Raw genomic sequence first — 23,376 nt, 5'->3', positions numbered from 1 at the left:
TCAGGTTATGGAAAGACAGAGAAAGAGAGAAGCATCAGCGGAAAGTTTTGTCATCTTCTGAAGGTATTTGTACAGCACAGTGAAAATACACATCTCCTGCCATCTGTATCTTCCTGTTGCCAGCTCAGTAAGGAGCTTCCATGAAGTGCCCATAGTGAACTGAGCCTGTAACTTATCCTGGAAAAGTATCAAACCAGAATTTCTTCTCTGGATTGCCACGGTGAACGGTAATGCTGGAGAAAGGTTGCCAACTCAGGTGAATACAGATTACATCAAGCAGGACGATGCAAGTTCATTCTCTCTGAATTGATACCAGATTGCTGTTCATAATCCCAACTCAACTAAAATGAAAATCCACTCTCTCCTGTCTGTAGTTTTCATCTGTGGTTCTCACCTGAGTTTTCCAATGAAACCTTCCCCTTCTCGAGATAAATCAGTTGGGTCAACTGATATGAGGTAATTGGACGTTTTGCTCTTTTTTCGTTTTCTCCCTGCAAGAAGGAATGTCTGGAAATACAAAACTTTGATCAAGACTGGAGCTTTGTAAGAATGCAGAGGCATTGCTATCCAAACTGTTCTCTCTTAATTTCCCACATCCATTCCCCTTTTTGTTCTGTGCTGTTAATACTGTCTCTACAATTTTGATCTCTTCCACAGGTGCACACCCTGAAAGCCTATTCCTCCAAGCTCTCCCTTACACCAAAATATTCTGTGGTATAATACTCAAGATAATGTGTGCTGCTTCCAATACCTTTCTGTTGTCATCCCTTTCCAGATGCATGTAATAAGTAGGGAAGAGGCCCCGGCCCATCCCCTTCTTATCTCTAGTGATTCGACACTTGACTGTAACACCACGGGGTGCAGGGCGTAATGCAAAATCCTCCAAGTTCTCTACTTCTCCCAGCTGTGCATCTGCCTGAGGGGATGTACTACAGGAAGCACCTGTTTCCTGTGGGAAGAACCATCATATTAGCAAATTAATATCAGAGGCTCTGGTATTCCCCAAGAAAAGAAAGGCCTGTTGAAAGAGAAGGTATCATGTCTAAAGAACATACTTGGGAAAGGGAAGTTAAGAGAGACCACCTGTGTTTCTCTGAAAAAAGTGGTTGAAGACTTTTACTCTGAGGAAAGACTAGCCCTCCAAGGGAAGGGGAGAAAAAGTACCCATTAACCAGAGATAAGTGAATTGCTAGGAAGGGGAAAATAGGATGAGAAACTGTAAATATTCTAAGCAAAGAGCCTCTCTGCTTTTAGAGCTTCAAACACTCTATGGGAAATAAGGCAGCTTGATAAGCTGGACTGATGGATGCTGCAGTAAGACAGGCTGGTATTTTTGTGACCAAAATGAGCACTGAGATGATGTTGGTTCAAAACAGTAGCAGAAACGGAGTAAGCTGGCAGTGGAACCACCTCAACTAAATGCTGGAAGAACCTTAGAACAATATGTACCGTCAGGATGCAAGTTATGGTCACCAAAGGAACTGGAATTCTAATGGAAATCTGGTATAGGTCATTAAAGTAAATTTTTCTTAGAGGTAGCTGAATCCTGTGGATTGTAGAACCCAGGAAATTCCTCCCTTACTGGGCCTTGGAGATGAAATTGCTGGTTTATCCCCATTCCCAGGTATAGCCAGTAAGAAATCTGAGCGAAAACACACAAACTTGAAATTCACTAGTGAATCTCCCCCCTTCCCCTCTCCAGCACTCTCACCCCTTATCTCTAGCAGTTGGCACCCATAGCCCAGTCTCTCAAGTAGCACCCAGTCCTCTTGTACGACTCACCCACTACTGCAGCACAACATACACACAGTCACCTGACAAATATACTCACATGGGACTTTTGAATAGTAGCATGGACTTTTAAGGCTGTCCAGCGTTCATGCCCAATCCCTATGCCCTTTATCAGGCCACTAGCTCAGACCCTAGGTTTTCCTGACGGTAGTCTCTTCCAACTCACTGGTTAGTCCATCATACAGTCTGCCAGCGTACGTATGTATTTCTCTCACACACACACAGATGTACGCAAGAACACATTCACATAGGAAATAGTTAGAAACGGAATTTTAGAAGATGGTAGGACATGCTGCAGTAATCAGGCACAAGGCTTGGCCAGACAGGCATACTGTCTTGCAGCTGTTCACATGCATCTGCTGCTTCTTACCTCCTTTGCTCCCTGTTTTCCCATGCTTATTACTTCCTGACCCACCTTGACCTCTTTCTTTTCCCTCATGAGTCCCTTCCCCTAAACACCCCATCTGAGGTTTTGTCCAATCCCAGAATCCTCTATTCCATCCCAAAATTCTGTTCTCCCTTGCATCCCACAATACATGCTATAAACCTTCAGGCAGTGATCCCTCTAAGTTTGTACAGCATTTCAGAGTTTCTCTGAGTCATCTTGGTGGATTGTACACCACAGATAATGGCCTAATCTGTCTCCTTTGAGGGTCTTAGGAGTAGCTGATTCATTGTGTTCCCATCTTCACTGATTAGGCTACTTGGGTTCCTCTGCCCACCATTGTTCCTTTGATCATTACTAGATCTTTGTGTTTAACTTGATGGCCCTTCAGTCAGACAACCTGACAATCATGACCCTCCTCTGCCTTCAGGGATGCTAGCTACTGTAGTTGCAACTACTATATTTTAACCTAGTGCTCAAGGGGTACTAAAATCAAGCATGTGCCCAGTTCTCATCAGAAATGGATTTCAAGACACTTACTGCAGAAGATTTCTCGCTGGTTGCAGAACTAGGCCTCTCAGATTCAGGATACTGTGAATGAGATGCTGGTCTCTTACTAGTTTCTTCCTCTTCTGTGTCCTCCTCATCAAAATTCAAACTGCCTGAAATTCCTGTCAGAATACAGGATCAAGTAGGTAACCTCTGAAAGAAGGTGTCATGAGTTCATGGCATCACTAATTCATAGAAGACTCTTGCATGGCTATTCTGCTTTTACTCGTTTAATTGATTTCAGTTGTTTCAACTGCTGATTTTCTTCACATGCTGTATGGCTTCCTGAGCCTTGTAATTCAAACCCCTAGTGACTGTTTGCAGCTGTCAACTGTGCAGATGATTAAGCAGCTGTCAGGCTTTTTTTAATACATATTTTACATGATATTACATGATGTAACATATTCCTTAGTATATGCTGTCATTGAATTAATTTTGCCTATTTTCATGCAAAAAAGCCCTCCATGTCTTAAGAACAAAAAAAGGAAATCCAGATTAATATGCTGACAGCTATCCTGTAAGTTGGACTCTGTCTGTACAGTTTACATCCTTTACCATTTCCCCTTAGTTTTATACACACTGAAATGAAGTATAATAATTTTTCAGTAAGACCCCCTCCTATTCTTAGATCAGTAGCAATAATTCAGGTCTCATGAATACTACTAATGATTTGATTTTTAAAACAGAAGCACAGATTGTGTAGTTCCAGGACTTACTAACCTAAGCAGAGTTATGTAGAGATGACTGTGGGTATATAGCTAAAATAACTCTGGATAAAGACATTTATAAAGATATTTATATTTATAGCTTCTGTATACATGACTTTAGTGTTTCCTTCCACTTGGAATAGCATCATTTTGTTCTGTGATTCCATTCTTTAATTTGGCTTTAGAATGGAAAAAGCACATAAAGTGCTATAGAAAATGAACACACACAGCCTGCTAAGCTGAATTATTATCTGAGCATCAGTATGATAACAGTGCTCCAACATGGCACTGCATAGAAGAGGCACTGCTGGAAGTTCTTTGTCTCAGATGAAACAGAAAAACATAGTCTTAACAACCTGTCAGTAAACTTCACAAAGCACATTTGGAAAGAGGAAAGGCGTTAACCCTAGTACTCCAGCCAATTTCAAAATTTACTGTTTATATTCTATCTCCACTAATTTCCCCTGAAGTTTCTGGATGATCTCCTGCTTCCTTTCCTGACTCTTGTGTAATGTTGCTCTCTATAAGTAAGCAGCTGTTGCATGTGCCAACTGAATGGAAGTATTTCTACATATGGTGGTACCTTAATATATTAATGTGCTGGAAACATTTTGGGAGACATGCTCTGCAGAATGAAAACAAGCCATGTACCATATTAAACACTAGCCATTATTATGCTGCAAAGTGCTTAAGCTGCATGCCACAAAAAAGGTTTCCTGTGGTACTGGCAGTGACATAAGATACTTGGCAGACAGAGATGGACACTCCGCTGAGAAACTACTCAATGGGCTATAACTATTGAATAAAAAACTCTAAAGCTGTTGATTGTGACAGTCTCTGACTCAGGAAGAACACCTTTCCTGTTAGTCTCCTAAACAGTTAAATTATAGCACTTACTGGCTATAGAGGGTTCTGCTGTTGTGAAAATATTCAAGCATTATACCCAGGTATAATAAGTCTGGAATAAAAATACCCTGAACTTTAGCAAAATGTGAAGTATAGAATTTTGTCACCAACTTCCTTGGAAAGGCCATAAATTATACAGCACATTGATAAACCTTTAAAACATAACTGGTATGCTCCAATTAATATCAGAAGAAGGAACTGCAGTTCTGTACTTCTACATGCTGTAGAATCTATTAGTTCTGCATTTAGAAGTAATATCCTATAGACACTTGTTTCATGATTCCTTGTATTTTTTAGGTTTTTTAATGCTACTGAAAAAAAATTATAAGAAGTAGAAGGGCCTTGAAAAAGACCTTTGCCCATTATCAACTCTTACCTCGTTTCTGCAAGATTTCTTGCAGATCTGGCTTGCCTTCTGTGTCTGTTTGAGTCTCTCCATCATTTTCCTGATCTGCATTGTCTTCTGTTTTGGAAGATCCAGCAGAGAGAGTTTGGAGCTTGGTCCCCAAATCTTGCACTTCTGATTTCAGGAAAGCAGCTGGTCCATCAATGCCTGCAGGCCAAAATGAAACAGAATGCTAAAGTCTATTTTTCATGGCTAAAGACACATCCCAGGATGGTTTTTCTTTTCACCTTCCCTTGCTGAAGCATCCCTTTAAAGTACTGATGTATACTTGTTCAACTTTTGTGAGAAGACTTGGGAGGAGTCAGGCCTGACTCTGGTACAGACTGCCTATTACTTTTAACATATCAGGTATCAGTTTCTCCATTTATAAATATAGTGATTGCGTCTACTTTTTTATAAGGGCTTAAGCAATTAAAATGAGTTGTATTTGTCATGCATATTGATATCTTTCAATTTATTTATAGGCAACTACTCTATTTCCTTCTCCTTCAGGTTCCTTGTTTGCTCCCATGCCAATAAGTGAATGCTCTACAGTGAACATCACAAATCAATTTGATAAAAATATCTACAGCCACAGGCAGAAAAAACTGTAAATGGATGCCCTCTATTTTTTTGGTAGAAATGAAATTTCCACATGCAACACAGCTTTGCACTGCACTTCATAATTGGCGGAGACATCTTGATGTCATGTTCTGGCATAATACTTAATACATGTTTGTGTAGCACACAGTATAGAAGTGTAGCTCCAGCTTTGGCTTTCTTGCTTTCCCACTGTTTTCCTTTTTCAAACTTCACTGCTTTATCTAGTCATCATATTTCTGACATGTTTGCTGCTGTTACCACTTCTTAACAGGATTCATTTGTACTGAGGAAGCTTGAGAACTACAGAAGCTAGTGAGGGAGCAGCTAGTTTTCATTTTCCTTCCTTGTAGTTTCAGCACTACTGAAGTCTCCTAACTTAGAAGTTATATCAATCTTTTCTCCCACTCTCTTTCTGACTTAAAAGTGTCTTTTAACAGAAGCTTTCTCCCACCCAATTTTAAACACATAAATGTGTTTAAATCACCACATCACCACTTTCCTCCCCATCCTATGATCCTGAAAGACATCTGGAGAACAAGTAAAACATTCAAAAGACAGGGGATAACATAGTTCCAAATGTGATCTTCAAACTAGGTAACACTGTTTTGTTTGGGTTTTTAAAATTCAGCTCTACACATTAATTCCCTATTATTATAATAATGGTGGTATTATAATATCCTGCAATAGCATGTAGCTCAAAGCCTTAGGATGTTTCCTGTTACTTTCTTGATAGGCTGATGGGATCCTGGCGCTCAAACTACTTCTTGACACTTCCACTGGAATGTACGGATTTCATTGCTATTCTTTTTTCCTCTCTGTGACATGGAAATCTTCAGGCTCTCACTACTGTGTTTCTTTTCACTTCTAACAATGGTCACTATTTTACTGTAATGTTTTGAGACCACTGAGTTATTGCCTTTGGCTCCAATATTACTTTGTGCTTGTGACTTTTCGGACCACTATAGTGACTTGTTTTTCATGTTTCAGTGGTCTCCCTGAAGCCCACAGAAAACAATAGATGAGGTAAAAACCAGCAAGAACCTAATCAATATTCATAAGACTTTCGTTTTGCTCGTGTCTACTTTATCATTCAGTCATACGCAGTCTTGAGATGGAGTATACCATGATACCATTAAGAAAAGTACTGGCAGTCACTACTGGATTATTCCCTTTTCTTTACCCTACAGCTTCATAAGACTCTCTTGCTTTGGATTTGTATCTCCCTACTTTTATAGAAGTTCCTAACCCATTTCTACAGTTCTTCTTAGCCTAACACAAAGGAGAGATTACTCAAAGGCACATGAAGATTCTCAGCTGTCACAAAACTCAAAGTAAGGTTTTTGTTTGATTTTACAGTTCAGTATTGCTCAACCATACTGTACTAGAATTCTACTTTGGTACATAGAAAGGTATGTAATCAACCTTGTTCATCACTTGACCACTGTCACAGCAACACAGGTGCCCATCTGTGACAAAATGCATGCACTGGCATTTTGGGGAACATTGTTGCAATCAGGTTGATTACTCACCATGTAACATAACATCACTGTGGAAAGGGGTAGGAGTTTCTACTAAAGGAGTCTGCTCTTCACACCCTTTGGGCTTTGACCTACGCAGCTTTGCCTCAGGATTTGGCTGTACCATCAAGGGATCAAGACGTTTCTTCCTCTGCTTCTTCTCTAGAAGAGCTCTCTGAAATAAAGAAAAAGTGTGAAATAAGGATGAGTAACCACATACAGAGGGGCAGAAAACATGCCTCAGCCATTGGCAATGACACGTCACTGATCAGGATCTCCAATAAACCTGAAATACTCTTGTAATCTCTTACAAAAAAACCTAGAAACAGATATCACTGTCTTTGGAGTGAGACATCGCCTTTGATTCTCCATCAGTGGTTGATGGGTGATATGGACACCTGCTTATTTTCTGATCTATCCTGAGACCATCAGCAGATAATTTTAATTCCTTTCATCCAGTCTAAACTGCAGCAATCCTTAATATAAATAGACAAATTAATCAGTCATTTATAATCCAATATGAAATATTTCACAAAGTAAATGTTATAATGTATATTCATAAAATGTATACATTCATGCAATTTTATTATCATGCATCCTACTTAAGCTGATAGAGTAGACAAAACAGCTCACAAGGACTCTCCGCTCTTTCTGCTGCAGTTATGATTGGACTAAACATTCAATGGTTTAGGACAACAATTTCCTGGGCATACAGGGAATGTAGAATTTTTCCTCCTTCTTTTGTACAATTAAGCTAACTTTGTATTAAGAGAACTATCTCCAAGACTATCTGAAAATGCCAGAATAAAGATGAGAGCCCTTGCCCTATGCATTATATGGCAATTAAGTCTAATACAGTAAGTATTAGCATAACATTTCTAAAAATCCTTAACCAGGCTCACTCTGTCATTGCAGTTACAAATGCTGTCAAAATGCAGTAAAAACAAGTCAGGACTTGCAAAGGAAAATGTATTTGTCTCAAAAGCTATCATCTTCTAGGGAGAACTCAAAACAAATAGTTCTCAGAAACCAATGTTGAGAGATAAGACTGGGCAGGGCAGTCATTAAAATAGGACTGATCCAGTAAAAGGAAAATTGATCTACCTTGCAAAATATTTCCATGTAATTCAGGTTGAAAGGAAAGAATGGGAAATGCAAATGTTAAAAAATAAAACATTACTTTTCAAAGATACATATACATTTGATGCTTATGATTTCCCACTAAAAGAGAAACAACTTCTAGACTTAAATCAAGGCAAATGGGGACATTGCACCATTTTAAAGACAGCCACACTCAATCCTTAGAAGTTAAGGTGATGCATGAAGAAGAAAGGAAAAAAATCATCTTCTAATATTCTGTAATGCACCACTGTGCAAACAAGGTGCAAGACCCTTGCCATAGGTGCAGTTTATCCATGCCTGGTTCTTAGGTACCCGAACACTCCCTGAAAATTGTTCTTTATGATAGAAATCCTTTCTCCATCAAATTATTTTCAATCTCCAAGGATACATCAAATAGTCAGTATCAACAATTCAGTCCACTAGAGACAGGTATCTTTGGAACCCTTTCCTCTCCTGTTATGCTTTTTCTCTCATGTTGGTTCTTTCATATCCTATTAGGCTTTTATCTCAAGTGAGGTTAGTTTCTCAGGCAACCTCGCCCTGACGAGTTCCAACACAACGCAGCCCCTGCCCTTTATTCTTTCTGCTTTTCAAACCCTTATCTAAAAAAAAAAAAAACCACCAAAAAACCCAAAACCAAATCCCCAAAAAGCCCAACCCCCCCAAACAAAAATCCCCACCACAAACCAAAACCCACAACACCAGAAGACAAAAACAAAGATTAAAAAAAAGCCAACAAAATACCAAACCAAAATGACCTTTTATATTTAAACTCATAATTATACTTTGAAGGCTGGACTGCAATACAGGTAGTGTTTTTTACTGCAGAATTATTTGCAAGGATTGTTCAAAAATTACATTGAATTCCAAAGACACTGGCCTAGAAGAAGAAAAATAAGCAGTAGAAGTCAAATTCTTAGAAAATGCTAAGTACAGATAAAATTTATTTTCTAGAAAGGTAGTCAGCCCTCCAGAAGAATTTACATTGGTTTGTGTTGTTTGTTTGTTTTTTAAATTAATGCTGAGGAAAAGTAAAAAAAAAAAAGTGATAGGTTATATATCTCTAGCAGTTGAAATAAAAGGAGAGAGGGGAAAAAAGGAATCAAAACATTATTCTCAGAATAAGGATATGAGAAAAATTGTTGCCAAGGCTTCTCTACCTGATAAATAGACAGACAAGAAAAAAATAAAACAGACACATCCTAAAGGCAGTAAGAAAGTACACAGCTACTGCTAAACCATGACAAAAGGGAAATTGAATTTGGGATCAATATAGGATATAATAACTTTCAGAGCTACTTAACTGATTATTCTATTAGATTAGCTTTTTTAAACATTTCAAAGCTCACGAGTCTAAAAAATTTTTTTTTCTTACTAGAGTACATTCTGTTTCATCAAAGAGTTTCTAGGACTCACCAATCTAATGGGATCATACTGGTCTATACTGAAAAATAAACTTTACTGCTGGTAGATGTGACCTACCTTCTTCTTGTAAGAACTTCAGGATGATCAAAGTGACAAAACTTGATAGTAATTTAATTTGTTTTAAAAAGGCTTCTCTCTACTACTTTGCTTACTGAGATAAGAAAAAAAAAGCTACAAAGCCCACTGACAGGACAGATAGTAGCAGTTCATTTTCTCTACATAAGGTGGCAGAGCAGCCCTACCTTCAGTAAGGCTTACCTCTCAGACTTACTTCCACTAAGATGAAGTAGAATAAAGGAAACTGTATTTTGTTTCACGTTGTCTACCAACTGGCCTTTTCCTCCAGCTCTGTGTTACAATAAAAATTCTTACAATATTATAACAAAAAATTTAGATAGTTCATGAGCAGGATACCAGAACACATAACCCATTAAATAAATAACAGAAATAGATTATCATGATTTGTTCAGGATTTTGTGAACTCCATGTATTAAATACTTCCAGAAACATTTTATTTGCACCACAGAAAAGCATAGCATCAGAATACAGGATGATTACAGGATCACAAACCACCAACTCTGGTTCTAGTGAGTTTCCAACAAGGTAAGAAGTCAGATGCCTCAGATGAATACACGATAGCAGACTAATAAGACAACTAATTTAGTATTCTTTCTATAACTGTGATGAACAGGAAGATGGGTTTACAGGAAGGTTCTAACCACTCCACCTTTAAAGGTGCAATACCATACTATTTATTATTTGGCATGGTCCTACCTTAGTAGGCCATGCAGGATGGATCTGAAACATCCTCTCCACTCTTCCACCTCCTCCTTAGTTCATGCTGTTGGCAGCAGTGACAACGCTAGTGATGATGGCATTAATGAAACTTTGTATCGAGAGTAAGTACCATAGCAGGTGCATTCAGAAATATGCCTTCAGCTTCACGCTTCCCACCCACAGGGAGATGGCAGCATTGCACTTTGAGCTGCGGGTGCATCAAAAGACACGGAAACACCTTCTACTGCTGGGGAAGTAAGCACTGCCTGAGCAGCCACACACTCTCTTCTCAAGGAAATGACAGTAGTCTACATAAAAGCATCCTGGCAGGCAGAGCTGACTCACAGATGGAACTCGATGTCATGCATTATTATAAATAATATTTTACTGCAATTACAGGGTTTCCAAACCCATCATAAAGATGTATGACAGGCATATGTCTTTACCGTGGCAAATGCTTATTCCAGATTTTCTGTATGGCCAAAGGTTCTAAACACAATCCTGCTGGTGCATTTTTTATTCCAATTCCTATAAATGTTTAGGACAAATTAATCAAGCGGAGCATCAGCTACAAACAGAAATGAGTCCATCACGTTTGGTAGTGATCTCCTATTGACCTCTATTTCTACAGAGCACATGGTACTATTAATGTAAAAGTTAAAAGTAGACTTTAAAAGTTAATATTTAGACCTAAATATACAATCCTAAATTAGAGACTGTTAGCATTTCTCAACAAACCTCATTTACAAGGAGAGGGGGTGGTGTTAATATATTTTAATGGAATTTTCTAGCTGTTGGTTTTGCAGATGATTGCAATCTCAACCAAATCCAAGAAAGCCTGAAACAAAATTGTAAAAATGAATTCTTTAAACTTGCCTCTTCATGATTCAGCTGACAACTGCTCTGAGGGAATTCCACCCAGCCCAGCAGCTTTGTTTTGGTAGAGCAGCAATGCATCCCCATGGCAAGGTCTGAAAGTAGGTGTATGTTGACCACAGTGCCTAGCACTAGAAGCCAGTGATTACTACCAACTTATGACCCAAGACAACAGTTCTGAAACAGACACCGAGGTTCGTCACCAAGCGGTCAGACCATCCTTATTTCTGGAACTTCTTACTGAGTGGCATTTGGCATTAAACGTTCTTTTACTGATTACTTGAATGAATGCTTTCTGTTTGTTTATTTAGTTACTTATTTACTAAAACAAGTGTTTCTGGATAGCTTTACATGTAAAAGGATTATGCTAGCTTCCACAAATATGACCAAAGATAAATCTTACTCCTTGACTCCAAAGTGTTTCATATATATATAAGTGCCTGTCTACACATAGATAAAGTTGGTAATATATCCACTGTCTGACGTCAAAGCTAAGCAAACACAGACTAGAAATAATGAACAAGTTCTGGTAAAGAAGGTTATCCTCCACTGCAACAGTTCCCTGAAAACTGTTATGTCTGGATTTAAAGATCCACAGCTGAGAGCGTGCTTTTCTAAAAAACATACTTTAATTTGAACACAGATTAATTTAATGCAAGACAGTGATTTGTGGTCCATGTGAAATGGCCAGCTAGATAATCAAAATAGTCTCAGATCTTCTAATCTATTTATAAACATTTAAAATTTCACAGAGAAAGAATATTAAGGATGGATACTTTATTGCTTTGAAGAATATGGTGATGTAAGCATTCAGTGCTTTAAAAACTGAGACCTATAACCTGATATCTGACAAATGCTTGTCTGTAAATGTTTCTGTACGAAACAAAAAAAAAGTCAAAAGATGCTGGAAATCTTTATCAACAGCAGTGTTAAGGAGACCTCTCTACAGCTCAGGGAAACTTTTCCTTTGATGCTTAAAATGGGTAATTCCCTGCAGTCTTCCTCTTTTTTGATTCATTCCTGCATTGTGGTGAATCAATCCCAACAAAATGAGAAAATGTATGAAAAATAAATGTATTGAAGAAATCAAGCCTACAAGCTTGACTTAAAAGTAACGAAAGCCATGAAAATCTATAAAGAAAAATGTTAGCAATGAATTCTTGTTTGTATTCCTTAGACCAACGATTTTTAGCACTTCAGTCTCATTTCTCAAGTCTTAGATGGCTAATGTTTGTTTTCCTATACTTATTTTTACCAGCTTCAGCATTGACATTTACCTGATTCTCTAGTTTCAGCTGTCGTAGTTTCATGCTTTCATCCTCAAAGATGCTGGGAAAGAGAAAGAAGCAGATTAATTATTGCTAGTAAATCATTTGCATTATAAGAGCACAGGATATTCACACACTACAACTTCACCATCTAGACTTTAAAACAACTGTAAGACATAACTGCTGTCCCAAGAGAAGACCAAGTTACAAGGCATTAAAAAATAAAACATACTTCATATTCTATCATAAAGAGGACCAAACTGTAATTTAATCACCAAATGTTTTCAGAACCAGTTTACTAACTGTTCTGAAAACATTTTGTAAGCAAAAAAGGTTTAATTATTGATGGATGAATTATGAGCCACTATTGAGGTGGGCTAGGAGACAACTTATATCTGAAGGCTTAACACAGTTCAAACCAATTCAGTAAAGTCCGTGCTTCTTCCTAAAATACTCAATTCCAAATTAACTCAGAATTTTAGGTTTTGTCTTGAAGTCAAACCTATACCATTTTCTTCTCTTGCTAGACTTTCCAGAACTACTGTTAATACCTGAGAGAATCAGTATTTGCAATACCTGATATTAATTCCTAGAGATAAAAAAAAAATATTTCACTATTTAAGTTTTTCAGATAACTTTCATAAGAGCTCTAGTTTTTTGTTCTAAGTTGTGTTCCATACAGAATTCCCATTTCCTTTTGTACAATAATGAATTATTACATAAAGTGCAGTTTAGGGCAGTTAAGTCTACAAAGGGGAAAGGTTAATTGACAAGTAAGCACATTCTGCCTACCACAGTTGTGCACTTTCCTCCTACACTGCTTTGACAAAGACCTCTCTGGAAGTGAGAAAGTATCAGGAAGATACTTAATATGAGAAACAGGCAAACATTATATATTTTATTGATGACATGCAGAAAAGCGGGGCTAGCCAAAACTTCAATTTAAACAGGAAATTCTCTGTCTGGTCTAGGTATGCAGAAATGTCCAATGACGTGAAGTCACAAGCAGGCAGACAATTCTGAACATAATCCTAACATGGAAAACTGGGGAGATGGAGAGAGACAGGGAGAGAGGTGGGGTGGCGTTCCTGCAAAACACATGCCATGGAAATTGGATCACAACACATAGAGCTAACAAGAGAAAGGGCTCAGAGTCCCCTTAACCGCTAGTAAATCCACATTTGACTCAACTCCAGGAAAGCAGACGACAAATCAGAGGTCCTTACAGACAGGCTACCCCAGTCAACACAGGCCCTGTTCTGGAAGGCTGAAATGTGCAGAAAAAAAGTTTTGTTATATGCACATCATATATAACAGTTTATATACTCTAAAATTGATGCTTACTGCCCAGCTAATGGTATTTTAAAGCAAGTTGCCACTGTCATTGTTTTTTACTTTGCAGTTTTCCTTATTTCTAGAATTTTTTTTCTAATGTATTTCAAGTATCATCACATAACAGGTCTAGGATCTTGAAAACACCTTGCTTCTAAAAACTGACATTACTCCTCACATAGACCAGTAGTACGGAGCACCTTGAATTCAAAGGCAATGGAGGGCCTAGAAGAACTAACGTCTTTCCTGAAGTGGGATGGAGAGCTACTGCATGTCCCCACAGCAAGAGTTACAGTAATACAGTCATCTCTACCTAAAAACATCCACAGTTTAAGAAACAAACATGCAGAGACATAGCTATTGAATGCAGCAAGATATACATGAGTTGCCACATGAAACTTCAATATAAAGTTAAAATGTAATGTGCTTTTTGTTTAAGCATAGGTGATGGAAAAGGCAGAGTCCAAAAAATGCTTGAAAGCCCCAGTTAAAATATTCATGACTAAAAAAAAAGCGGGGGGAGAATATTCCTTTTCTTTTCACATGCCTACTGACTGAAGATGACATTTGTTAACTGCAATCAAGAGTTTGTTATAAAGCAATCTATATAGCTCTGATCAACATTAGATTTTTGGACACATTCTTATATAATGAAGAACTACAAAGGTGTGTACATAAAAGCTACTATCTGTGGCTTTGTTGCCTTTCCTAATAGAAAATGCATTTCCAACAATTTGAGTCTCTTCTTCAGAAAATAAAAATAAATAAAAACACTACCACTTTTGGAAATAAGTTTCCAGGTTTTCCGTTATACCTGGAAGATGGCAAAATGCTGTAATATTAGGACCTGCATATGCGCCTTGCGGAAATCCTCAATGAGAATTATTTACTTTGTATTTTTAAATTATTTTCTGCCCACACTGGAATAAAGTTATGTAACATTAAAGACAGGTCTGAATTCTTTTGTAACGGGACCATAACACAGACTACACAATGCCTCACTTCCAACTGTGACTCAAACATGATTGAAATACATAAATTCTAACAGGCCACACAGTTTGATAAAGCAAAAAGGTAACAAGAGTGTTCTCTTTTACAGTTTACTGTTAAACACAGACCAAAATCACCTTGTAGCAGGCCACAAAATGAAAGCAGCCATCAGAAGCATCATTTCCCATTATAAAGTGCAAGGATTCACACAAGGAGCAAAATAAAAGTAAACAATTGAAGCCATGAGCACTGTGGTGCCATAAATACTAGCTTAAAAAAAAGACACTATTTTCATTTACTCCTCCTGCAACCTTCCTTGCAGCACTTGGTCATCATGAAAGCATGATATAACAACCAGACAAAAGTGCTTCCCACACATACACACATTTCAAGCTTTTTTCTACACATCACAGCAGGGTTGGCGTTGTTACAGACCTTATGAGAATAGGCTGTGCCAGAGTCACTCCCACAGCTCACCACTAAGGAATGCAACCAGTGTGCTAATACAGCTGCAGGCTTCAAACACGAATCCTCCTTCAGATAGACTGATTACATAGACCAGTATATCTAAGTGCTCTTCAGACATGCCCACGCAAAACCACTATGCTCTTCACTCTGGTTTTCTATTTGAAGGGTTTACATGCAATAAGAGGAATTAAATATCCAGTAGGAACAGGAAAAATAAGCAGCATTTCCATAGCTACAACACAGTTCAAAACAGGAAAAACACCCACAACCACCAAACCAGTCACCCATCTAACTTTGATAAATAAGAACTGAAAATATTCAACTAGCCCGACAAGATCATCCTCTTCCCAGCAGCTGACGAAGAGCAGACTACGAGATCCTGCGCACTGACTCCTCTGCTACATTTACCAGAATCCACTAGCTCTCCTACTAAAGCTGCACAACAGGCAACAGACACATGCCACAGAGAAAGGAAAAATGACCCAGAATGTAACATAGATGTGAAGACTAATGATTATCTAGGATACAGCAGGAAAGCAACTATTTAACAAAAACATTCAATTGAGAAGATACAACAGCATGTCTGAATGTGGGAGAAGACAGCGAGACTAACCACAATGTAGAGAGAACTCACAAGTTATTTAACAGATGTTCATATATGCAATTAAGGCTTCATTTTTATGCAGTTTATTTTAATTTCTGTAAAAAAGGCACACTACATCTAATGACAGTCCTTTCAGAATGAACATCATATTTTTCAGTAACACATTGCAATCTTGGAATTACAAACTATGTTGTAAAGCATACTATATGGTTAGGCAGAGTTAGCACTCTTGTTTGCATTGCAACTTCTATGTGTTCCTGAATATAATATACTTTAAAAACCCAAATAGTTATGTTCTAAGCGCTTGGCAATAATTACCATTGAATTGGCCAAATACAAACTCACAGGATAATGCAACTCTGAGAATAATGAAAAACCCTGATATTAAAGCAGAGAACATAGAAAACAGGGCTAGAAAGCAATCCACCAGTCTGAAAAAGATTTTCCCATTCTGTCTGATGTCCACACAACGGAAAGGATTCTGAAGAGCTGAAGAAGATTCATCAGAAAGCTGAATAAATTGACCAAGGACTGGAAAAATGTACCTCTTAGAAAGATTTTAATGCATCCTACAGCTTATTCAATACATTCCACTGTATTCCATAGATTTGAGGTCACAAATGACTATTGATGAGAGAGGAGACAACAACAAAATCCAGTCAGACATAACTGAAGCTAAACAAATTCAGACTGCAAATAAAATTTTTATTTAACACTGTGACTAATTAACTAACCATTGGGATACATCCTGGAGCTGTGGATTTTCAACAGAAAACAATGGGGTTTAATCAAGGTTGAATCTTATTATGCTAAAAACTGATGTCATGAAGTAAGTCTATGTCTACCTCAGATTGTAGGTGTGGTTATCCCAGGCAGGAGAGCTAAGCATTCTTCTTTCAAGTTACATCAAGGGACCAATTAAATCTCCTTTTATATACTGGCTGTTGAAGCTGTAAAGAGGCAAATAAAAGGCTGCCTTTATTATGGACTAATTTTGCAAGAAATTGACTTGATGCAGCTGTGAGTGAGAGCTAACAAGCACAGGAAGCAAGAAAGGCCACAGGAAGAGCAGCCTGTAGACAGAAAGTGTTCTACATGATCCAGAATTCACTGGAAAGAGAGATTTGAAATATGTTCAAAGGAAAACCTTATTATGACAGTTTTTCCTGCATTCAACGAAATAGGTACATTCCTCATATGTCTGCTAAAGAAATACCCTACTCAGTTTTTCCTACTGAACAAGCAATGTAGCAAGGCCTTGCAGATTTAAAAGTTTCCCAGATAGCTAAAGCTGTTCTGCAATTCAAGTAGTTACAGATTTGATAAATAAAGAGTAAGGTTCTCTGGCCTCTTTTAAGCAGGTCAGACTAGCTGACAGAAATGACCTCACCCCAACCTTAGAAGAAAATCTGACCCAAGAAAAGGAAATATAGCTTGTTTTGCTTTTTAACTGTTTTAAGCTTCTTTAGAGCATATATTAGCACTGTATATGCACTGAATACTTGGTGAAGTAAGTATCAGGAAGTATCACCTGTTTGTGCACAGTTCTAGGGAAGGTACTAAAAATTTGAATACTCCATAGTTTGGCAGAGAGATTCAGGGAAAGTGTCCAGCAGAAACTTTTAGCTCATTTTAAAGTGGACTAGATTTTGAGTTTACTGTGCTTGGTACAAACAAGCTTGATATTTTATATCAGTCTGACACATAAATCCTTCTTTTAACAAACACAATCTTTCAATATTGATAGGAATACAAACCTATACATTATCAATCAAGATCCTTAAATTTTTAGCTGTTTCCGTTGCTCTACTTCCTTTAAATGAACTCCAAGGCACAATAAACAAACACCATTTTCATCCACAAATGTCCCAAACTTCCGAATATCTTATGTTCCATTTCTCACTCTACAGATGGCTGCTTCCACCAGGCATCTAACAAAGCTCACGTAACTCCTTTTTCCTTTGCAGCACAGTTTACTAATGTGGTAGCAGCAGCTATGTCTCTAAGCAATACTCCCAGAACTTAAGAATCAGGGAATGAAAAGAATGTGGCTTGTGGAACCTATCTTTGTCCACTAGATTTTATTTTTATCTCTAGATGCACAAGTAAAAGCAACTTCAGTAAGAAATGTGGAGTCAGCTGGTATGAAAGGGTTTTCACTCCTAAGTCTCCAAAGAGTTGTCCTGGGAATTGTTCTTGTCATTTGAACTATAGCTATGAAGGAAAACAGAAGCTGTAGAACAGAGATCATTTGAAGAAGGATTCTTATCTTTTAAAAGATATATTCCAAACAAAAATTGCAATACAGCCTCTGGAAACTGGTTGAGGAACAAATTTTACCTGTAATTGCACTTTCCAGTACACAAGAGGGAAGAGTCCTATCTGCTTTCCTTGCAAGTGACACAACTGTAATTGTTCATTTCTGGGAAAATGCATAGCATAGCATCCATAGGAGTGAGGATTATAAATTTTTTCTGCCTTCCCCAAGGCAAAGGAGTGGGTTTTTTGGCAGACGTGGGATATTCTTTCCTTCATAATTTAATTAACTACCAGTAAGTCTTCTAAGGTGAACTGTATCTGCTGCAAATCAGCCCTTTCTAAGTGCCACAGCCGTTTCTAAGTGACACAGACCAGTCTGCATCGACATTTCAGTTATAAGTTATTTTCAAGCAGATGATATTTCAACAAGGGCAAGTTTTAGACTCTGTCTGGCTTTTTTTCCAAAAGAATCCTTTCTACAGTGAAATCAGTTTTACCTTTAATCCACCCACCGCCCCCCCCCCCCAACATGCAAAGATTTCTAATGCCAATAGCATACTGTTTTGAGAAAGGTTTCACAAAATTTGTTTGACAAGTTTTTCACCTACTGAACACGTTATGGAAACAGTATCATAGCAACAGTGAAAACAATTTTGGAAGCAACTCTGAATGAGTGGATATATTATTAATAAAGACTGTCTTGGATATGCTTTAATACAGAAATTGTGCCCCACATGATACAGATTGAACAAGACATCTCAGAATATTTGAAAATAAGTATGAAATGAACTAATAAGAACAATAAAGTCAAAAGATTGGGGCGGGTAGGGGAGCAGAAAGGCAAGTACGTAGATCAGTAGGTCCTACCCAACTTCAAAATACACCAGAACCCTCTAGGCACTGCATGTTCCAGCCAAGAACTTGCAGCAACCATCTGAACTATTTACAGCTTACTAAAGAAGATCCTGAAGAAACACAAAGGCAAGTTAGTCCTTTAAAACTTCTGCTTCCATCCACCTCTGAGTTTAAAAATAGAACTTCACTGTGGAATTATCAGGTATTCTTCTTTAAAGTCACACGGACTAGAAATGTGCCAAACACACTCAAACCAAAAGACATCCCCCCCCAAAAACCTAGAAGGCTGGAGCTCTGAAGAATATATACATATATGGATATGTTTTGCCTTTATTGTGCCTAAACAGCTGCCACAACAACTCAGAGCAATAGGAATACCATGTTGAAGAAAGGAATTCAAGAAAAAACAACCTGAGATACACACATGCTACAGAAAAATCTTTTGTTAGAAAACATGAACGAGTTAATTTTTTCTCCCCCCTAAAACCAAGAAAGCAGTGAATTTAATCCAAACCTATCCTTGCAGCACCATGTTCTCCATACTTACATAATGCAATAATGTCATTAAGTGGACAATGCCCTAATAGTAAGTGAAGCGTACCTGAAAGTAACAGGCTGTTCGGGTTAAAACAGCTCAGCAAGAACACAGTACATTTGGCCTAAAGGAGTTCCTTTGAAACTGCATCCATTTTGGAGTGACTGTTCACATGTCAAATGTAGCTAGGAAAATAATGATGCAGTATAGTACTGACTGACTGCAGCTAAGTTAATGCCGAAAAAGAGTATTTATCAGTACAGGAGACACAAACTTTTCTTTTCTTTACAGTAGTCGTTCCAGTGATTTTGTAATGAAATGGTGTAAGCAAGTTGAAACAACCACTCAAAAGAATCACACCTGTCTTCAGTTCGAAAATTCTATCTGTGGAAGCACAAAACCCTAGTATAAAATTATCATCCACAAATGCAATGGGATATGCTCTGCACTACTGTATACCTACACAAGCAAACACTGAAATAGGAAAAACTAATGTGGCAAGAGATTGTCAGATGAACTAAACAGGAACCTGTTAGTAAAGTAACAGAACATGGAGAAATGAAGGGTCTGTGGAAGAAAAGTTGAATTGTGGTGAAACAAATAATAAAGCATATGCTGCCTGATGAGATTCCTTTTTAAGAAATGGATTGATATTGTCTTGGTGGAAAAGTCGACCATAAGCCAGCAATGCACCCTTAAGGCAAAGGTGGCCAACAGCATCCTGGGCTGCATTAGGAAAAGCATTGCCAGTAGGTTGAGGAAGGTGACCCTACCCCTCTGCTCAGCACTGGTAAAGCCACACATGAAGCACTGTGTCCAGTTCTGGGCTCCTTGGCACAAGAAAGATATGGACATACTGAGCCAACTCCATCAAAGTGCCACAAAGATGATTAAGGGACTGGAGTATCTTTCACATGAGGTGAGGTTGACAGAACTGGGATAATTCAGCCAGGAGAAGGCAAGGCTCAGGGAAGGATTTTATCCATGTGTATAAATACCTGATGTGAGGCTGTAAAGGAGATGAAGCCATTAGTGCCTACTGACAGGGCAAGAGGCAATGGACACAAACTAAAACACATGAAATTCAAACCAAATGCAAGAAAAAACTTTTACTGAGAGAGTGGTCAAACACTGGAACAGGTTGCCCAGGGAGGTTGTGGAGTCCCCATCTTTGGAGATATTCAAAACCTGACTGGGCATCATGCTCCAGCTGTTGGGGTTGGACCAGGTGATCTCAAGAAGCTCCTTCCAACCTCCATAATTCTGTGATTCTGTCTGCATTCTGGAGATCACATGATAAATGGAGATAGTTTAGAGCCTGAGTCTGTGACAACTAGGTGACAATAAAAGAATACAGGCTGTTAGAAGAAAATGCAACAGGAACACAAGCATCATGAAAAGGTTAAATTCTGAGCTCAGAACTATTCTGACTGCTGTATTGCTTAGTGTTTTATACACCATTCAAAAACTGGCTCACCCAGTACCAAAGATTAGCTCCTCCTACTTGGAGCAAGGGAACAGAGCAATGAAAATAAAGCAGCACTCTCTGGACAGAAGCTAGTAGATCTTCTATCTGGACTAGAAAGAAGAGTGCAAACAAAAGCCTGTATCATTCTCTACTATACTGAGACATCAGAAAGTAGATTCTTGTTTTCCTTAGCCAGAAAAGTCTCAAGTAACTCGTTACAGCATACCTACAGTGAAAAGAGTATTATTTTCTTGGAAGTGGAATTCTTTTACATTCTTATATGTGGAAGGCAGGCCAAGAGAACCAGAAATCCACACAGGCCATTAACCATTAAAGCCATCATGGATGCTGGAAGGGTAGCACAGAGGAAGACAACCGTAAGAATGCACATAAAGTTATCTTTAAGTGTGTACCCAAACGGGGGGTTTTAAACTGGGCTTTTATTACAGTATTTGTAAAAGAGAGACAAGAAATCTCCTGCCAGGCACATTCCTTCGAGGGTTCACAGCTGATGCTTGAGTAAGGATTTTTCAGCTCTTAACCACCAATACAACTGCAGAATGCTATGCTTCCAAAATCATGTTTATTCAAGTGAATTTAGTGAAACTTAGATTTCTGCTATGGAAAATTCCATAAGCAGAACACCAGCTTTCTATTTAATGCCCTCTCAACTACACACCCCAAATACACAGAGTCATTTAATTTCTAGAACTTGCTCTACCCAAAGAAAGAGCAAAGCAAGATCCACAGGGGCTTAGAATTCTGACTCCTATGATCTTCTGTTTGGGAATTATTAAACCTTGCCTGTCACTTTTGTTGACGTCGTACCCCATTACAACATGAAACCAGCGAATTGTAAAGCAGTTGCTATTCTCTCCTAGCAACAAAAGTCAGAAGTTAAATAGTACACAGTATGCTTAACCCAGACAACATAACAAAATTCGTATTTTCCTGAAAATAAGCTTATTGCACTTCATGCCACAAATTTCACTCGTTCTATAGTCTTACAAACCGGGGGAAGGAACATAAATGAAATTTTCTGAGCTGACACTCTAGAACTGATTGCGAACTTTTAGTCCCAGTCCACTTTTGGTTTTTTTTTTTACTTTAAAAAGACTGAAAGGGGAAGCCATTAAAGAGATAAAACCAGCAAAAATTAATTTCATTCCCAAACTAGGTGAATCAGCAAGATACTGCTCCTAGATTTAGATTCTTGTTTTTTTTTTTCTTCAGATTTCACGTAAGAATGCTAAATGGGAGAGGAGTGCAGAAGTGACCACAGACTTCTGTAACAATAACACAGGTAGTTAGACTTCTAACATCCCACAGAATACTTGTATTAAACAACACTAGTAGGTAGGTAAATGTTCTTGCAAGTAGCCTAAGAAAACAGCTCTAGGCATATCAGCAAATCCACTTAGAAGAGAATTCATCCCATGACCCAATTACAAACACAATCAAGTTTTACTTTCGAGATCACTCAACTGTGCCTCAGTGACAAAACAAGAGCCTGGAGCTATCCCAGTGCAAGTCTAGTTGCATAAAGTTTTCAACATAATTGCATGTGTGAAATCCGGGCACTTGTTCCTCCTATAGATGCCATATCAACAGTGGGTAAAAAAAAAGAAAAGCAGGAGGGAAGAAAAATAATGGTTGTGTCTCTAAACATGGGTCATCAGTAACCTAAAATCTAAATTGTAAGTGACGGAAGAAAAACTTATTAGAAACTGAAGAGACAATTCAAACAAGGTTCAACTTTAAGACAACTCTTTCATTGTTCTAATAATTGCAGCTACCAAATGCGTTTCAAGTTGTATTTGAAAATTTTAGTGACAAGTGTAAGAGTGTTGCTACTTTTTCTCTCTTATTACTGCTGTCTCCATCACAGGAAGTGAGGCGATTCCTTCTTCATCCACACTGACAGCAGCAGCATCAAATGGCAGTTGCAAAAGGTTTTTTCTTTCAAAATTGTACTCCTAGTAGTACACCTCAACCACATTTATAAAATATTTACAGATTTATCTCATTTTGGACAGATTTATGGCTTATAATGTTCAGACTTGAAAGAGATAGCATGATGAAGCAAACAAGGTATTAAGCCAATTCTCTTATCTAAGAATAAGACTTGCAGAATTATAAATGCCGGAATTTACAAAACAGTGCTTGTTAATTTCAAGAAGGTCAGCCGTGGCCAAATAAAAATACCCAAGGACTAACAGAGATGCTGATAGGCCTTTAAAAGTAAATTTAAACTTCATTGTCTTCTCTGGGTTAGAAGTATAGCTAAAATCATTAGCAAAGTATTTTGTCTTTTTTTCCCAAAAATTATAATATAATCTATACAAAACAGTCGAGCCCAGCAGCCACCAAGATTCCTGACAAACTCAACCACACTAAGGTTTTTCAAATATGAAATTACTTTTGAATGTTTTTCAATCCATGGGTTCATAATCTTTTGAAAATTGAGTTTATTGACATTAAGCCCTTGTTCTTCATTAACTTTAGAAGACACTGAGGAAGCACCCCAGAGATCCTGAGTTCACAAACTGAAAAC

The 23,376-nt window shown here is 38.0% G+C and overlaps 1 protein-coding gene across 1 annotated transcript in view; it reads right to left on the bottom strand.

The window, feature by feature from the left end:
- Positions 1-23,376, bottom strand: part of TULP3 (TUB like protein 3) — a gene marked incomplete at its 5' end in the record, with an annotated part of 31,188 nt that overhangs the window by 5,217 nt on the left and 2,595 nt on the right. The window contains 6 exons of the mRNA XM_082014155.1: positions 395-507; positions 752-949; positions 2,717-2,847; positions 4,715-4,891; positions 6,856-7,018; positions 12,321-12,372. Coding sequence (XP_081870281.1) covers positions 395-507; positions 752-949; positions 2,717-2,847; positions 4,715-4,891; positions 6,856-7,018; positions 12,321-12,372 — 834 coding nt within the window. The remainder of the gene's footprint in view (positions 1-394; positions 508-751; positions 950-2,716; positions 2,848-4,714; positions 4,892-6,855; positions 7,019-12,320; positions 12,373-23,376) is intronic.

This window comes from Phaethon aethereus, assembly GCF_964289735.1.
Source record: "Phaethon aethereus genome assembly, chromosome: 1".
Classification (NCBI taxonomy): Eukaryota; Metazoa; Chordata; class Aves; order Phaethontiformes; family Phaethontidae; genus Phaethon; species Phaethon aethereus.
This window is presented reverse-complemented; position numbering and strand designations above follow the sequence as displayed.